This window comes from Poecilia reticulata, linkage group LG20 (assembly GCF_000633615.1).
Source record: "Poecilia reticulata strain Guanapo linkage group LG20, Guppy_female_1.0+MT, whole genome shotgun sequence".
Classification (NCBI taxonomy): domain Eukaryota; kingdom Metazoa; phylum Chordata; class Actinopteri; order Cyprinodontiformes; family Poeciliidae; genus Poecilia; species Poecilia reticulata.
Window position 1 is genome coordinate 21795600 of NC_024350.1, and position 17904 is coordinate 21813503.

At 37.5% G+C, this 17904-nt stretch overlaps 1 protein-coding gene across 6 annotated transcripts in view; it reads right to left on the reverse strand.

The window, feature by feature from the left end:
• The window catches only part of smarcd3b (SWI/SNF related BAF chromatin remodeling complex subunit D3b), a 51216-nt gene that overhangs the window by 15169 nt on the left and 18143 nt on the right, over positions 1-17904 (reverse strand). For 4 of the 6 annotated variants that reach the window (XM_017301934.1, XM_008396639.2, XM_008396638.2 and 1 more), the window contains exons 2-4: positions 8752-8972; positions 5448-5537; positions 1032-1074 (exon numbers count right to left, since the gene is read on the reverse strand). In XM_017301934.1, coding sequence (XP_017157423.1) covers positions 1032-1074; positions 5448-5537; positions 8752-8972 — 354 coding nt within the window. The remainder of the gene's footprint in view (positions 1-1031; positions 1075-5447; positions 5538-8751; positions 8973-17904) is intronic. The other 2 variants (XM_008396640.2, XM_017301935.1) reach the window with 1 other exon arrangement.

Here is a 17904-nt window from a genome sequence, read left to right on the forward strand (position 1 = left end):
ATGTCCTATCAACATTAATTTCATTAGTGGCAGATTTTTTGGGAGTTGGGCAGCTTTTTTCCTTCATAAATGAAATAATAAAAAAACACCTTTTTGTGTTTACTTAGGTTATCTTTGTTTGATATGCAAATTTATTTGATGATCTCAAACACTTCAACAAAACAGAAGAAACATGTAAGCAGCCAGATACCTTTTCACTCTGGGTATAAATGAGATTCCTTGCAGTAGCGATATGAACTGAAGGTGAATAAAATACTCGACTAACTTAGACCCACAGCTCTGGCTGTCATTAATGGGTCGCTCCGCAGCGTCCAGCCGGGCATCAGAATGAGATGCAGACAAATAGCCAGAACTCGAGCATTACCATACTGATGAAAGTCGTCCCAGGATCACGGGCTGCTGCTGCTCGCCGAACTGTGCACACACACTCCTCCAGCTCCCTGTCCTCCCTCCCTGCTGCTGCTACTTTCATGTTTTCCTGCCTTCATTGTTCCCTCTCATTCCTTCTCTATCTGCCTGGGCTGAGACGGCGAGCTGGTGGAGGAGTCTGGCAGACATTCCCCAGGCCTGACTCATTGTCAGTGCCGCCTCATGCCATGCCATGCTAGCTGTTATCTCTGTCTGGATGATGTCAGAGGGGGTAAGGCTGGAGTCCAGCTGCAGCTTCAGCAGACAGGACTTACAAATCTGCACCTCCAACGGTCCACTCTCACCTGTGGGAACATGAGTCGTCTGCTGCCTCCTTCACTTTTTCATATGTTTGCATCTAAGCCTGACAATTACAGAGTAAATCAACCAGCAGCCATCCAAATAACAGGACAAAACCCATAAAGAAAACTTCTCATCACTCCGCCCGTCCTTTCCCTTCCCATTTTGGGAAATAAATAATGATCCAGCCGTCTGCGCCTTCCAAGAATCCCATGGCATCAAAAAGCGATAAGGGTTTTTTTCTTCTGCTTTGCACAGAGGAGATAAAAAAGACAGACAGAAAAAAACAACAGAACAACAAAGGTAAATATATGCAGCCTCACCCTTTGCGGAAGAATCTTGTCTGCCATTTTCCTTCTCTTAGCACTAGAGACAGGGAGAGAAAGACAGAGAGAAAGAAGAAAAAGAGAGCATGTTACTATGGTGACTGATAGCGTAGCACCCAGGCCATCTGCTAAAATGCTGGGCCATATCCAGCACCCCAGCATCCCAGCTGTGTGTGTGTTTGTGTGTGTGCGCGCTCTTGTGTTTGTGTGCTCACTGAAAATGCAGCCGTCCACCTGGGGAGCGAGAGCCTGCAACAGCCCAGAAAGTGTCACATCACACATCTTTCACCTGAAACGTATTCACCGCAACTCACACAGACAGATGCACAAACTCACTGCAGAATCAGCGACGGGATGTGTTCGAAATAAGCTTTTTAGGAATGCAGAGTCTCCGCTGTGTGCATGTGCGCTCATTGAGTCATGATTTTTTTATTTTTTTTAACCTACTAAGGAAGACAAAAACTGATGCACTTGTAAGATAAAAAAAAAAATCACACTACAGTTTCCTTTGCTTGCTAAATTAAACATCTGTGGGCACCTTGATATATGCAGCACAGCTCATGCAAGTCGTCTGTGTCTGCAAAAAGACGGCGTCTAAAAACAACTAGCTAATGCTACACTGCAAAAAACAGCAAATCAGAATAACTCATCATCTCAAGATGATCTAAACTTATCGTTCTCATTGCAGACATAACCTTTCTTTCAGCAAGCTGCATCCTACGTACAGTGCCTTGTAAAAATACCCGGAGCCTTTGACCTTTTGCAATTTCTGTCAACTTCAATGTTTCCTATTCAGACAGAAATTAGTGCATAACTGTGAAGTAGAGGGAAAATCTTGTGTGTCAGAAATCTGACTTTGTTAAATAAAAGTTAATACAACCTATTGTAAAGGAAAATGGTCCATCTGTTTTTAATGTGATCTCAGCTGTTCTATGAAGGTTTGCTACAGATATTAGATAATAAGCAGCGTCATGAGAACCAGCACAGATCCAGAAAGAAGGTTTTGGAGAAGTTCAAACCAGGCTTTGGTTAGAATAAAACAAGCTTGAACAATTATCTGAAAATGGAATGAGTTTGGCAAAAGTGGCCGTCCATCTAAACCAAGAGTCTGCAAGACACGTGGCTCTTTGAATCTTCCACGATGGCTCCTAATAGTTTTACCTAAAAAATAAAATTGAACGGGGTAATGTTCTTAAGTATGGCTCTAGTAACAAGTACAGGTTTTTTTATTTGGTTTTTACTATTTTGACATTGAATTTCTACAACAGAAGACAGAAGAAAATGTATTTATCCTCTTTTTTTTTTTTACACATGCTTACATTTTTCTTCATTGAAAAACCTAAAAATTGAAATAAAACTGATTCTTTAAAGCGGACCCATTATGCAAAATTCACTTTTTGCATGTTTTATGGTTCCATTTGAGTCTTCACTGCTTTTAAAAACCATCCAGCTGTTTTTAATGTGCTTTGCTGTCTAGAAACTGAGTCGTTTCAAAAACCTCAATATTGATGAGACACAATCAACGGGTACTGCGGCGTTACCTAGCAACCCCAGCAAAGTCCAGCCCATCACCTAGCAACCGAAGCAGAGCTCCACTACGTTTGATCAGCTGGTTTTACCGCTGTACAATGGCCGCTGGAAAAAACGTGTTTTGTTGTTGATTAGCCATTCAGAAACAACTTGCTTCATTCTTGTTGGTTGTGCAGGAGGATCTACTAATGCTTTTCAAAGAAGTACGGTTGTATAATTGCGCATCTGTTTGCAGCTGTTTTCACGTACGAGTGTAAACGTTGAGTTGGGAGGCGTGACCAGTAGAAGATTATTTCGATTTAAAGTGACAGAGGCCCTTAAACATCTCATACTGAAAGAAGCTCAATGTAATGTAACATTTGTGGCTTTAAAGGTATCAGATCATAGATCTAATAAGTCAGACAATCAGGAAAGTATTCAAGAGGCTCTTCTAACACACAACCAACATTTGGAAGCATGGTGGTGGCAGCATCATGCTTTGGACAAGAAGGATGGAGCTAAAAATGGGGCAATCCTTGAGGAAAACCTGGTAGAGGCTGTGAAAGTCTTGAAACATGAGGTTCATCCTCCAGCAGGACAGCAGCCAGTGGAATGGTTTTTATTAAAAATATATTTATATTTTACTACAAAGATCTAAATGTAGCTGGAAATATATGGCAAGACTTGAAGGTTGATGACAGATATTATCTCCAGATGTCCAACGGCAGATTAATACTCCAAATTGCTTGCAGCTGAATTTTAACTGAATTTATGATGTATTCTCTCAAGGAGGTTTTATGCATCATTCCACACTTTTCAGATTTGTAAAAGAAAAAAATCTTGAAAAACTTGCATCACTTTGTAATTATGCACCAATTTGTGTTGGTCTAACTGGATAAAACCCAAATATGTAACAAGGTTTGAGAATGTAACATGATAAAATGATAAACAAAATGTTCTGGGTGGTTGAATATTTTGGAAGCTGCTGCATAAAAGCCAACCTGCAGTGACGGCAAAAGCAAATTAAATCTTTAATTTTTAAGTTTAAAGCATGACGGATGACGGCAATATCATGATGTCGAATTAGCAAATCAATTGTTTGCCTTTAATAAGCAATAATGTATAAAATATTACACCATATCATGATTTATTTAAGAGTTAATATCCAAATATGTAGAAACAGTGAGTTTTAAACCCACAGAGAAACAAACCTGACCTGGTTAAAAGCAGCTCATAGGAACTGCTGATTATATGCATTAAAGATATTGAGAAACAACAACTTGTTACCTGGCTTTTATAAATGTCAAATTCAGAAAAAGAAAAATAGGCTGAACTTTTATTTGGTCATTTTTGCTAAATTTGATTTTACAAACTATTTTCCAAAAATCAATTTTAGGTCTTTATGCAGTCCTGCACAAAGAACGCAAAAAAAGTCTCCTTTCCTCAGCAGCATGCAGGAGATCAACGCATCACTGACTGCACAGGCTTGAAAGAGATGGAAAATGTCAAATAAATGCATTTATTTTATATGGTGCACTTGCGCCCCACTCTTAACGTTACCCTGGGCAACCGCCCATATCAATAACCAGCAATATGGCCTACTGACACAATGTAATATTAGATCTACTATTGATTTTAAAAGTTTTAGAACACATTCAATTTATTTAAAAAGATCTTTAATAATATATATTGAGACCTAACCTATTTGTGAGCAAGCTGATTTACTTTATTGTTAAAAGTTTTATGAAAACATGTAATTCTACTTTTAATTTGACATTGGCTGCTTTTCTAATTTGTCTAATTTTGTTCCCACATATTTCTGTTCCTCGCCACATTGATCACGGACTAGAACTTTGCGCCAAGTAAGATTCAATGTAGTAGAAGTAAGAAATACTGCCACCTGCAGGTGGGAGTAAGCACTCTCGATCATTTTTGAGGAAAATTTCCTACAAGCTCACAATTGATTATGTACTAGTGCAAAAGATCTGTTGATTTTGCATGAATTTCCATGGATTTTCAAGAAACTGGAGGGACTGACTACAAAACGTGCCACACCAAAAACTTACTTAGTATGACATATTCCATACTGTTTACAACAACGACGTATTACAACCATTGTAGTTTGGAGAAATGTTGTTTTTTTTTTGTGAAAATTTCTGCCAAAAAAACCCTCAGAAATTAATCACAGAAATTTTCTAGAAAAAACAAGAAAAGTTTGAAAAGTCAAAAAACTGCTAAAACAAAAAAATCCTCAAATTTTGAGAGAAAAAAAAAATTCAAATGTCAATTTTTTTTTTACTTTTCAAACTTAGAAATGTCCTATTTTGTTTCTCAAAAATTTCTGATATTAATCTAATGATAAAAAAAAAATTCTAGCAAATTTTCAAACCTAAAATTTTCTTGTTTTTCTAGAAAATTTCTGAGAGTTTTTGGCATAAATTTACTCATCCTTATTTCTATTTACAGCGGCTCTAATACGCCATTACTCTTACACAGCGAGAACATTTTCTTCATTTCTTGCAGTGCAGAATTTGTTTCATTTTTTGTCAGAGAGCACTGCAGCACTTTGTGAAGCAGTAGTTCTATCAGCATGCCAAATACTGCAACAAACCCACTGCAGGGAGGATTAAATCATCCACAGGGGAATAAAAAAGAAAACACAAACAATTTGCTAGTTTACACTGTCTGAAAAATACTTTGCAATAGGAGTCTGGTCCCCTTCATGCCATGCTCCAGGCCAAAGCATGCACTACTACAGTCCAGAGAGGGGTCCCCTCTCAACCCGCATACGTTTGGCCAGACTAGTTCATTCAGGGGGGTTGCTGGGCTCAGGTAAGAGGCTAAAAAAGGCCAGAGTCATCAAAAGAAAGACAAGGGGCATGCAGCAGCAGAATAAACTCCTACTTTGATCCAAGCGTGGGATCTGATTGGGGCTCTCTCATGTCCATCTGCCTCGCCGGCATCTCGCTGGCTCCGGGAAATCCAACTGGCTTCCTATGAATTGGTGAGGATTCGAAGGTTGTCCGATTAGTGTTATGGCGAGAAACATATTTACTCAGAGCGGGGAAACACCTGTCGGCTCCTTTTTTTTCTTTCTATCTTTAACATAAGTGTGTGTTAGACGTGTGTGAAGTTCAAGGGTCTGTTAGTAGGTGCAGACTCTACGACTGGGACAAGGCCAGGCTGTGATGGGAGAGGAACTGTGTCCATGCTCGTGCAGCGGAGGAGGACCTGGGAGGCTTCTTGCTCACCCGAGGGACACGCTCATTCAACAGAGTTTCTCAGAGAACCAAAACAATCATGCTTCACACACAGAGACAGACAATACACTGATATATGAGATCACAGGGTAGAGGGCAAACTTGAGCGGAAATCTTCCCTCTGGTTCAGCTCATATCTTGTTGTGATGAACATGTGGTGCAGATGAGCACATCATGCATACTTTAACAGAAAGAGGAACCAACAGCTGTGGAAAAACATAAACGCTTCCGTTTAACTCGATGCGTTGTGCAAACATGAATGACTGGGTTGAAATTGTATCACCTAAATGAAGAACATTGCAGTAAAAACACATTTCTTGGACTTGAATATAGTTGAAATATGTCCTGAAGTTACATTTTCGTGGAGAAATGCATCCAGCGTCCTTATTCGATATACAACTGAAATGATTAATCGTGATTAATCGATTATTGAAATCATCGCTAATTAATTTAGTAATCAATTAATTGTCAACTGGAATATAAAGATTCAAATAAAAACCATTTGCTAAAAGAACAAAACACTCAAAGCAGCAATAGAGCAAAGACCGTAAAAATGCTATGTTCCGATTTTCTCAAATTCTAAGCGCCTATTGCTTTCCAATTATTAATCAGTTAATCCAAAAAAAATCATCATCAGGTTAGCCCTACTCTGTAATGTAGTTGCAGACACTTTCTCCAAAACAATTTAGGGTTACAACTAATGATTCACTGAGTAATTGAGTAATTTATCAATCATTGTGAAGATTAAATGATTAATCAGGTAAAAAAAACTTTTTTTTTTTTTTTTTACCAAAAAAAGCAATGTGATAGACGAGACGTTTATTTGGAGTCAAGGTGAGGTTCTGAAATCTAATAATCAAACCACAGAGACAGAAAATCAATTTAAGGTAAATCCGTTCAATTTAAATCAAAATACCAAATTTCCAGACAAGTATTTACACAACAAAGCCAGCCAGGGTGAAAAAAATGCTTCCATCAGCAGCAACTTCGCTTATAGCTCAGACCCAGAGGGCTCAGTGACATTGCAAACACAGGTGGTCCGCCCTCAGCTGGCAGCAGCGGAGGTGGAGCGCCAACCTGTTTGTCAGCAGAAGAACGCTGTCTAAGAGACAAACGACACAAAGACACCTGGACGGGTCACATTGGCGCATTGATCAGACGCTCGGCAGCCAGACATTCTGCTCTGGGGGTTCAGTAACATTTCCTCTAAAATGTTCGACAAGCCTGCTTAATTGTGAGTGGATCAATCGAGCTGCAGATAGTGAGAGAATGAAACGGAGAGGTGTGCGTATTGATTGTCTTTCTAATGACCACACCTGACACACTGCTGTGTGTGTGTGTGTGTGTGTGTGTGTGTGTGTGTGTGTGTGTGTGTGTGTGTGTGTGTGTGTGTGTGTGTGTGTGTGTGTGTGTGTGTGTGTGTGTGTGTGTGTGTGTGTGTGTGTGTGTGTGTGTGTGTGTGTGTGTGTGTGTGTGTGTGTGTGTGTGTGTGTGTGTGTGTGTGTGTGTGTGTGTGTGTGTGTGTGTGTGTGGGCAACTGGGATACAGATGTTCAGGTGTTAGACGAATTAAACCCTGCAGATGCAGAGAGCTTTGTGTGGACCGCCTCAATGTGATGGAAAAGTGGGATCCAAAAAAGAAAAAAAAAACGCTTTTGAGACATAAAGTTCAATCGCTCGTGCACAGCAGGAAAAAGAAGAACAAAGCAGTGTGCAAAAAAACAGAGGCAAGATAATAATAAGAAGAGGGAGAGAGCCGATGAGCGAGTGCGAGAAGTGGAAACAAAGACTGAAATGGATGCTGAGACGAGGCGGACAAAAACCCATGGTTTCACATCTCATCAAGTTGATTTTTATGCTCTGAGTTTTTACAAAAATCATGGCGTGAATAATTGCAAATACTAAGAATAAGCAGAAATGCTTTTTGATTCCTCCATCAATCATGCTTTTCTTCCAGATGCAGAGACTTTCTCCAGCAATCTTTGTGTTTTTATAACCACTCAAATATCAAAACTTTTAGGACATTACTTCTACTTTTAATAGTTTTTAACATATTTAAGTTTTTTTCACATGAAAATGGAGTAGAGATTAAAACACCTTTTGCTCTTTGAAAGCTAGATAATTTCTTTAAGATGAAGATTATTGTGAAAAGAAGGGTTCTTCATAAAATTAAGAAAATTAATCATGACAACATGGTGTCTTCAGTCAGATGCTTTTTCAGCAATGCTGTAGTACAGACTGCTACAGGAGATCATTCCTTACAGCCATCATCTACAAGGACTAGTATGAGTTGCAACAAGATTTAATTTTGCTGTAGGAAAAATAAAGTACCATTTCACATGTTTGTGCACAATTCATATCAGATAATTCAATGCTTAAACTCAAATTTTTGGGAATCTTTGTTAAGCAAAGTGTCCTTAATGATGATTGTTACTAATTCTAGTCAAACCAATTACTGTGATCTGAAGCATTCAGGAAAAAAAAAGAAAAAAGAAATTTATTCATGCCAAACGTCATCGTTTGAGAAGTTTCAAAAGAAATCAGCGACTGCAATCAGTGGTTGCCAGGAGCTGCAACAGGGAAACAAAAAGTAAAACAGAAAGCGGAAACAGCAATTCACCAGGGATTTTCATGCTAAAAAGAGACAAAAAGTCAGGAGGAAGAACTTCAAAACAGCCAAAAACAGCAGAGGAAACTGTAAATAAATAATTATTACATTAATCAGATTTTTGTCATTTTTAAAGAGGTATAGCTATATATTAAAGGTACATTCTTGATCTTCTAATAAATAATCAGTTTGCAGGAGGTTTCCTGATGGATTAATGTCATGAATTTCCAGTGAAACCATAGCTATTGTTGCCTTTAAAATCACACAGAAGCAGACACAAAAGGTGATCCTGTATGCAAGCCATGCAGCTGGATTTAAATCTGCACTGATTTCAGACTCACTTTCTGGCGCGGTTCTGCACGGCCTGCTGCTGCTGCTGCTGTTGCTGCTGCTGTTGCTGCTGCTGGACCTGCTGGGACGGGGCAGGCCGCTTACGACTCGGCTCCATCACCGGGGAGGGCAGGCCAGGCCGCACTGCCGGACTCCCTCCATACGGGGGGCCAGGAGGCCCCATGGGGGCTCCTTGGTGGGGCATCCTCGCTCCAGACGGCATGCCAGGACGCTGAATGGGGGGAATGCAAAGCGAAGAGGTCAAACAAGTGATATCTTTAGTGTTATAAATAATTTATTAAAATAACTGATATGCTTTTCATATCAGTCGATATCAATAATTCTTAGTTTTTTTGTTTTAAATATCTAAAATTTAGCCAAACTGGTAGAGTGACCTTTCCGCTTTGTTTTATTCAGTTTTCACTTCACGCTGCTGTGTTTTTTTTAAGCAGTTATGAGGCACAGTGGCAAAACCTTAAACTGCTGCTGTGCAAGTTACTCAACATGGTGTTGCTAGGTAACTACAGAATGAGTGAGTTGCTATACAACCAAAGAGTGAGTGAATTAGTTGATTCCACCTACCTAGCTTAGCTGGCTGTGAGAGGCTGAACAGCTAAAGTTTTTCCTTTGCCTACATCTCCCAGAATGCTTTGCGGTTCTGAGTCAGAGTTCAGTAAAATTATTGAAAATTTATCTATCGATATTGACCACATGTCTATTACAATACATATTCTTGACTTATTGTCCAGCCATACTAAAGAGTTACCAAATAACACTGTAAAAACATAAAATCTTACAAAGTATTTTTGTCTAGTTTCTAGTGCAGATATTTTAGTACACATGAAATAAGACAAAACTTACTTGTTATTAACTTTTCAGGAAAATATAGGAGCTTGTTTTTGGTCAATAATTCCTTAATATTGATGAAAAAGTACTAGTTTCATTGACAGATTATTTCACTTAAAACATTTTTTCCAGGTTATAAGAAAAATAATCTGTCGGTAGAACAAGTAATTTATTCTTGTGTCATTTCCTTGTTAGGTCAGTTATACTTAGTTTCTGCAGTCAGTTGGTTTGTTGAGTTAACTTTTTTTTTGTCAAAGTCCATTTTGTTCTCTGAACCCTTTTTATGAGATCCATGTTTTTTTGTAAATATATTATTTTGGATTTCAACTCAGCTCATCATATTCTTAATAAAACACATTGACTTCTGTGGTTGCATTGTGGCAAAATCAATAAATTAACGGGGTACGGATACTTTTGCAAGGTGCTTTTAAACTATATAATGTAACTGGGGTAATATGCAGTCAACTGAATTCAACGACAACCCCCACCCCACCAAAAAAAAAAACACCAGCAGTGATTTGTCTTGTTTCTTTAGCGATAAAACAATACCAAAAACAAGAGGAACTGCACTGAGACCTTCGTTTTCATCTTGATCTTTTGATCTCTCACAACGCAAATGCGGAACTAAAACTGTAATCTAAAATCGCTTTCAACCCTCCAAACATCTCCCTAATAATGCAAACAGTCTCCCACGTTGACTTCCTGACAGTGGGGGACAGCTGGGTCTCTCACCTGTTCCTGTCATTCTCATGGCAACAGCTGCCCCCCGCCTTGGTTTATTGTCTGAAACCAAAGCACTGTTTGCATGAAATAAAGCAAGTGTCTACCCAGAGCACAGACCTCCGACTGTTTCTGTTCAACTACAACAGATTGAGCCCGCAATGTCCAATCCTCTCCAATTAAACTGTTTTTCACTCAAACTTGGAGCATGAGATAAACTGGAAGACCCATTTATGACGACGGCTGAAAGATCTATCACGATATCACAATAATTATTAATATCAGTCGATATCGCTAATTATTGATTAGTTTTTTGTTGCAAATATGTGAAATGTCACCAAATTGGTGACATAAACTTTCAGGTTTTATCCAATTTTCATTCTACGCTGTTGTTTTATATTTTTAAGCAACTGTAAGGCACGATGACGGAACCTTAAGCTGCTACTGCGCAAGTTAATCAACAGGTTGTTGATAGGTAACCAAAGAATGAGTGAGTTAGTTGATGCCACCATCAAACCATTGCTGGTTGAGCAGCTAAAGAGTTTTCTCTGCCTACATCTCCCATAATGCTGTGCGGTTCTGGATCAAAATTCAGTGGATATTATATCAGATATAGTATCTATTGATATTGATCATGTGTCTATCACAATATATACTGTTATTGATTTACTGTCCAGCCCTATTTATGGCTAAGTTTAACCTTATGATTTATAGCTGATTTTATGTCTCAATATTTTTTACATCGTTCTTCCTTCATGATGCCATCTACTTTATGGAGTGCACCAGTCCTTCCTGCAGCAAAACACACACACACACATCATGACGCTTCCACCCTCATACTTCACAGTTGGGATTATGGGAAGAAAAACGCTTCCCTCTATATTTCTTTAGATTTAATAATAGTCATTTTGTTTACAAAATTACATTTTACTTTGTTTTGACTGCAGAAGATGCCTCCAAAAACAGAGTATTTGTTCCTCAGTTTATTTACAAAATGTAACTGAGATCATTTTATTTCACTTTTAGCATAGATTGACACCGTCTTACCAGCTTTCATCAGTCTCTTTAAGGTCATTTTTCACACAATTCATACCAAAAAGATGTTGATCTCTGAGATCCTATAGTGTTTATACTTCAGGCAACTGAAAATTGGTCGATTTTCACACGAGAAAGCAGTGTAATTGACTCGATTAAAACTATTAATCGAGTTAATTGCAGGATCTGTAAGTAATCAATCACATTTTACCGAAAACAACTAATGGCAACAAAATAGGCAACATTTTCAAAGCAAAACCCCTTTCTGCTGCTAAATAACTAACTATACAGACATATCAGGTCAACAACAAATATATTGTTTTAAATTTCTTATTTAGCCATCAGATTGATGCAAAGTGCTACTATACCCATTCAGCACAACATAGTCCATTGATTGGAGGACAGGAAAATGCCACTGCTTGGAACATGAATGAGACAAAGTACTGCCCAGTGAGAGACCAATTAGCAGTGGAAACATTTCCCTGAATACACCGGACCATAAAATTGCGTACCGAACCGCAGCGACCCACTCAGTGGAAACGTGTCCACTGAGAATCTGTGCAAAGAGTTATAAATTGGTGATCTCAATCTGATCTGACTGAGCATGAGATTGTTTTGCAAAGACAAAAACCTGGTATCCTTTTTCTTCCACTATTACATTAAATCCAAGACAAACACACTGGAGTTGTAACATGAGAAAATACAGAAACGTTTGAGCGATGTGGATAGTTTACAGGCCAATGCCAACATTATTTTAACTGATTAAAACTACCAAAACAAAAACTGAAACGGAGATTAAAATGGTAATTAATAGGAAAAAACTGTAATTAACTGGAACTATATTGTGAGTTTATATAACTAACCAAAATATACTGAAACTATAGATACAGTATCCTTATTTTTTGTGTTTATGAGTATATTTCTTAACCTTTCAAACTGATGTGAAATTTATTTATTCCCCCCCCCCACAAACGCAGTTTACATCAGTTGTCGGCAAATTACGGCACCCCATCCTCCTCCTGGCGGCGCTTACGCTATTCCGCAAAATGGCGACGACAAAAGTCAGTTGGTTGTTCAACAATAATATAATACATTTATTGAGTATTCAACATGGCATAAATAATCACAATACAATGCAATACTTTGACCTTTTGAATTCTGCATCAAAAAAAGTATGGAAAAAAATAAAAGTACTACTATGCCTAATAAAATCTAAACTAAAACTAGACAATATTCAAATAATAACTAATAAAAAACTAGCAAACACACTCTAAAAACTAATTAAAACTAACTGAATTAGACAAATAAAAAGTCACAATGAAATAAGATCCAAGACTGTCATAACCCTGGCGCACACACGCATCCAAAGTGATCTTTAGACTCTCCACAAACACAGTGAAAACAAACAAAAACACTAAGAACCGACAGTGAGCAAACAAACAATATTACATGACTAAATCCATATAGGGATGGGAGAAAATTCGCCACTACAAACAGATTCTGACGGCATAATGAAGGCAGACATAACGTGCTGCCATTGAAATGGACCAGGCTGAGATAACACGTGATAAGAAGTCCAAACAGACGTTCCCGTCACTCTGACTGGGAGTTTGGTCTGTCATGGGGGAGGGGATGTGGCAACCGAGAGGGGTCTCCGGACTGGAGGGGATAAAACAGCATATGGCCAGACGTCCTCCTGCCCCAATGTTGTCACCTTTCTCAAGTCTTTAGAGTCTACTCTCATGGATTAGACGATGAAACAGGGATCAGACTGGACCCAGCAGACAAGCGGTCGTCAGGAGAACCTGAGCCCAGCAGATACCAGATACAGAAATCCATAGCAGGATGATGTAAATCCACACAAACACACAATGAAGGCCCACTCTATAATGCGACCTGCTGAACTGACTCCAACACTCGCCCGGGGCTCCGCCAGCCGTCCAGCGATCGAATCTGCCATGTGGACGGCTATCTGAGAAGTGTGCTGGCATCTCAGAGAGGCTGGAGGGATTTAGAGAGGCCAAACTTAACCCACGCTGTCTGAAAGCACAACCCAACGAGCCTCTCAGTCAGCTACAGAAATTCACTACAACGTTTCGCTTTTTACTCTGCCTCTTTAAAGAATTTCTTTCTTGCTTATGAGTTAAAGCTGCAGTATGTAACCTTTATAAAAAATATACATATTTTTTACTTAATTGTTGAAACTGTCACTATGTCCTGACAGTATGAGACAGATAATCTATGAAAAATGTGAGCTTCTCTGAATTCTTCCACTGCTAGCTCTGAATAACCAATCAGAACCAGGAGGCGGGTCTTAGCGCTGTCAATCACAATCCCAATCTTGTTCTCTGGCACGCTGAAGCTAGCGTAGCATGTTGTCAATGCTCATACTAGTTAGCATGGCCACAGATGACATAAAAAAAACAGTTCTCTCCAATATTAGCACTTTTAGCAGTACATTCACAAGGATGATTGACAGCGCTAAGGCTCTCTACCTGGTTCCTATTGGTTATTTTTTTAGTCTGGAGTGGTGCATTTCATCAGAGAATAATTTAAGAAAGTTTTGCTTTTCAAATTGCATTTTAGGCAATAAAATGCAATTAATTATTTGTTTATTTGCATCTATTAATGTATTTCTAAAATTGTACATAACAGGTTAATGTAGTTAGACGTAAAATCTGCACAATATCTTATATGTTTTTTTATGCAATTAATTGTCAGAATTAACAATTACTAAATTAATCGTTATTTGCAGCCCTACATTTAATATAATCTTGTTTAATATTTTGGGTTTCTATATAAAAGTATTACAATGATATTCCAAAAACTAAGTGCATTTTCATTTAAGTAGATGCTGAAAAATGAAACATAAATAATTTTGTATCTCAATGCTCCTATTATTGGGAGGCAATTGCATCTTAAGCAACAGTAAAAAGCCAACTAATTAGCTGTTAATTTTTTTATTTATCACTTTGACAGCCACACATATATATTGATGAATCATTACTTTGTGAAAATGTTCAATTAAATGTTTGTCACTTTCATGAAATGATACTAAATAATGAAAAATGCCTGCAGATTGATTTAGTATGTTTAAATTGTTTATTTTTTCTTCTTAAAACGTTGACCTCTAATTATTTAAAACAACAGAGATCACAGGTTTGCATGAAAAAAATACTACTACTTAAATAAGCCTTTTAGCACCTAATTTTACCAAACACAAAATAAAATAAATAAACAAATACAAATCAAAACAGGCCTTCAGATTTACTTTCTTTGAATTGCTCATGTGTCTCGTTCTATAACAATTTTGGTACAAATTGTGTGCTAAAACATAAAATTGTTATGTTGCCTGTATCCTGCCTTTCATCTTCGTTATGCTGCGCTTTTAAAGAAATTGGCTTAACTTTTCAAACTAACCAATCTTAGTCTTTTTTTTTTTAACTGTCAGTTTGGATTAAAAATTACGTTTGGGTTCTTTGGGAAAAGTCCACCATCACCTGAAATGTCTCTGCCAATTCTGTGATGAGGACACAAAATAAATCTCCCTCCAATTAAGGTCAGACAACAACCCATGAGCTGGACCGACTAGGAGAACAAATTTATAAAACAGGAACTTTAAATGTTATTTAAATCAATAAAATGCTCCAGTTACACAACTATGCAGGTGGTTTTATGAGTTGAGATGAGGTTTCTGGACTCATAACACATTTCATGAAGAAAGAAAATTCAACAGAAACTGCAAAAATCCAACCACATATTTCACACTAAATGACAATTTCTCTGGTAAAAAGTAATTTCAGAGAAGACTGATCATGGCAAGGTCTTTGGACTATTGTGGATAATTCAAGGTAACCAGCACATTGTGCTTGGAAAGTGAAGTGGATGTTGAATTTCTTTTATTTTACTTTGCAGACTAAATTTATATCACAAGGTTTGTGCATATGATGATATGTCCAAACAAACTGATTGATTTGCATGGTTAAAACTCCTCCATAGGTAGCTGAGAGCTACGATTCACATTCTTTTTAAGGATTGCAACAAAGAAAATTTAGTCTGAGAGAGTTTGGTAGAAAAATGTGCAGAATGTTTCAGACAACACAGCTACAGAGTTTCGGTTCATGTTTTGGCTTATCAGAGTTTCTCACAAAGAGCCCTGGAAGGATTTTTCTTACAACCTGGCCCTAGCTGACCTCCAAAGCCAGAGACAGCTGGGAGGTAAGCAAGATAATGAGAGAGGGAGAGGAGGAGGCCTCAGCCTACCCATCAGCCATTGAACCAAAGCTTGGTCAAATCCTGCTGGAGCTCCACAACCTGCAGGAGCTGAAACTATAGCTCTGATTGCTATATTTACAAACGAAAAAAAACATTTAAATCTGCGTTTTCTGCCTCAAAAAGCATTTCTTCTTTGCTCATTTCAGCCATGAAAGGAAATGAGACGTCATCGCTTGCCACAAGCTGGCAAACTGTCCCAAGTCCTGTCCCTCGGGATAAATATCCCTCCATTTTGGAGAACACACACCAAAAGGACCTCCTGCAACTTTTATAACAAGTCTTTTCCATCTTCAGATGTGGGGGCAATAAAGAGAGGATGAAGGAGGAAGACGAAGGCATGAGAGAAACGTAAGCAGAGGGAAATATTTGGCTTTGAGCAGCCAGAGCCTCATCAAGGTTAATTGGTCTGTTGAGAGGACACGCTCATCTGGCTCATCAATCACCCGGGTCATTGTTTCCTAAAGTGTGTCTGCAAGCGTCAGTCCCCCAAAACCCTTTTAATGACTGCTCCTGTCAAAGACACAATGCCTCTTCTGGTTTCAGTCTATAAATCAAGCTGGTGTCGCTAAAGCTGACATCAGCATCGATTAAAACTGAGCTCAGTCTAAAACTAGTTGCACAAGTTGAGCTTTCATCATCTTTGTTTTAACCTCTTATACTGAAGAAGTGTTGCAAAATTTAGCTACACAAATTCCTATCTGATGGCTCAAATTATTATCTGAGATTATGAAATTTGATCATGGCAAGGTATTGGCATCAATACAATGTTATCGAAGTAATGGCAAAAGTATTATTTTCTTAATTTTGTATTAGCCTGTTAGCCATAAAGTAGAATAAATCACAAAATTTGATAGAAACTACTAAATATTAAAATTTGAGAAGCAGAAATGTTGTTTATGTAGTCTTTGAATGATCAGATTTTATTTTATACAAGTAGCAAACTTGCTTTCTTTGTTTGATTTTTTGCCGACGTAAAAATCAGATCACATGTAAATAACATCATTGTAAAGATGCAGCTTAGTCTTTTAAATGTATAAATTAATAAAAATAAACCACAATATAATCCAGAAGTACTTTTGATGTGTCTGTGCTTTGCATACTGAGTTCTTTCAAATGTAATACATTGAAGAGGAAATAGGGGAAGCAAATTAACAAAAATAGAATCTTAAAGTAAGATGAGATGGCAGCAAATATTTTGTACGCTATAGCAGGTTTTATGTAAGGACAAAAATAAAAAATGACATACTTAAAACCATATCTTCCCTGTTTACATACCGGCTAGCTTTAGCATTTAGCAGCTTATCAGTAACTTCACAAAGGCTACAGCAAAGAACATCGTACTTTTTTAAAACATGGAAATGCAAATTAAAAGGTTGTTAAATAAAGACTTGCTTTAGATGAAGACAGAAATAAAAACAGCAGTGGTTAAATTAAATGTCCACACTAGCTTTAGCATTTAGCAGCTTAACAGCATCTTCACTCAAGGAGCAGTAATTGACGGACCCACACTAAGCCACCGTTTCTAACCCAAAGATCAAGCACACTTGGGTCATGAAGCAGGAAGTCCACTTCAGACTTTTTGGTCTTAAATACGTTTCAGATGGCAGGGTATGATTTTAACACTTTTCAAGCCTTGAAACCATCTAATGTAACTGAATCAAAACAATTAAATATGACAAATGAGCAATAAAATAAAAATAGGATTTTTTTTTCCACAGGCATGTTAATTTAGATTCAATTAATACATTTTGTAAAGTAAAGCAATAAAGTTTTAAAAATTGCATGAAAATGTTTTTGTAAATATCAATATGTGAAAAGCTCAGCCCTTCTGCTTGACTTAAATACAGTTTGTGGCAAATCTGCTGATTATTTTTTTGATTAACTGAGAAATAATTGGATGGCAAAAGGTGATTAATACAAGAATTCTGGGTAGAATATATTTACAGGCAAAGGTTTTTTTTATTTATTTTAAATGAAAACTGTATATTTTTTGTAGTTTTGGCTTAAATACTCCTCTTAATATGTTGTCCTTTCAGCAAATTAAATTTTTTAGAGTCTCTATACTCCAGTTAATAACTAGTTGATTGCTAAACTAGTTGACGATTATTTAAATTATTGATTAATCACAATTAATCATCATTGGATAATGTCACCTTGACATTTTTAACAGAATATTGAGTATCCGATTAATAATTTGTAAAATTTGCTACGTAAGCAATAAAATATTAAAAAAATTATTGATTGTTTTACTCTAAACATACTGCATGCATCTCAAAACGAACATCTTT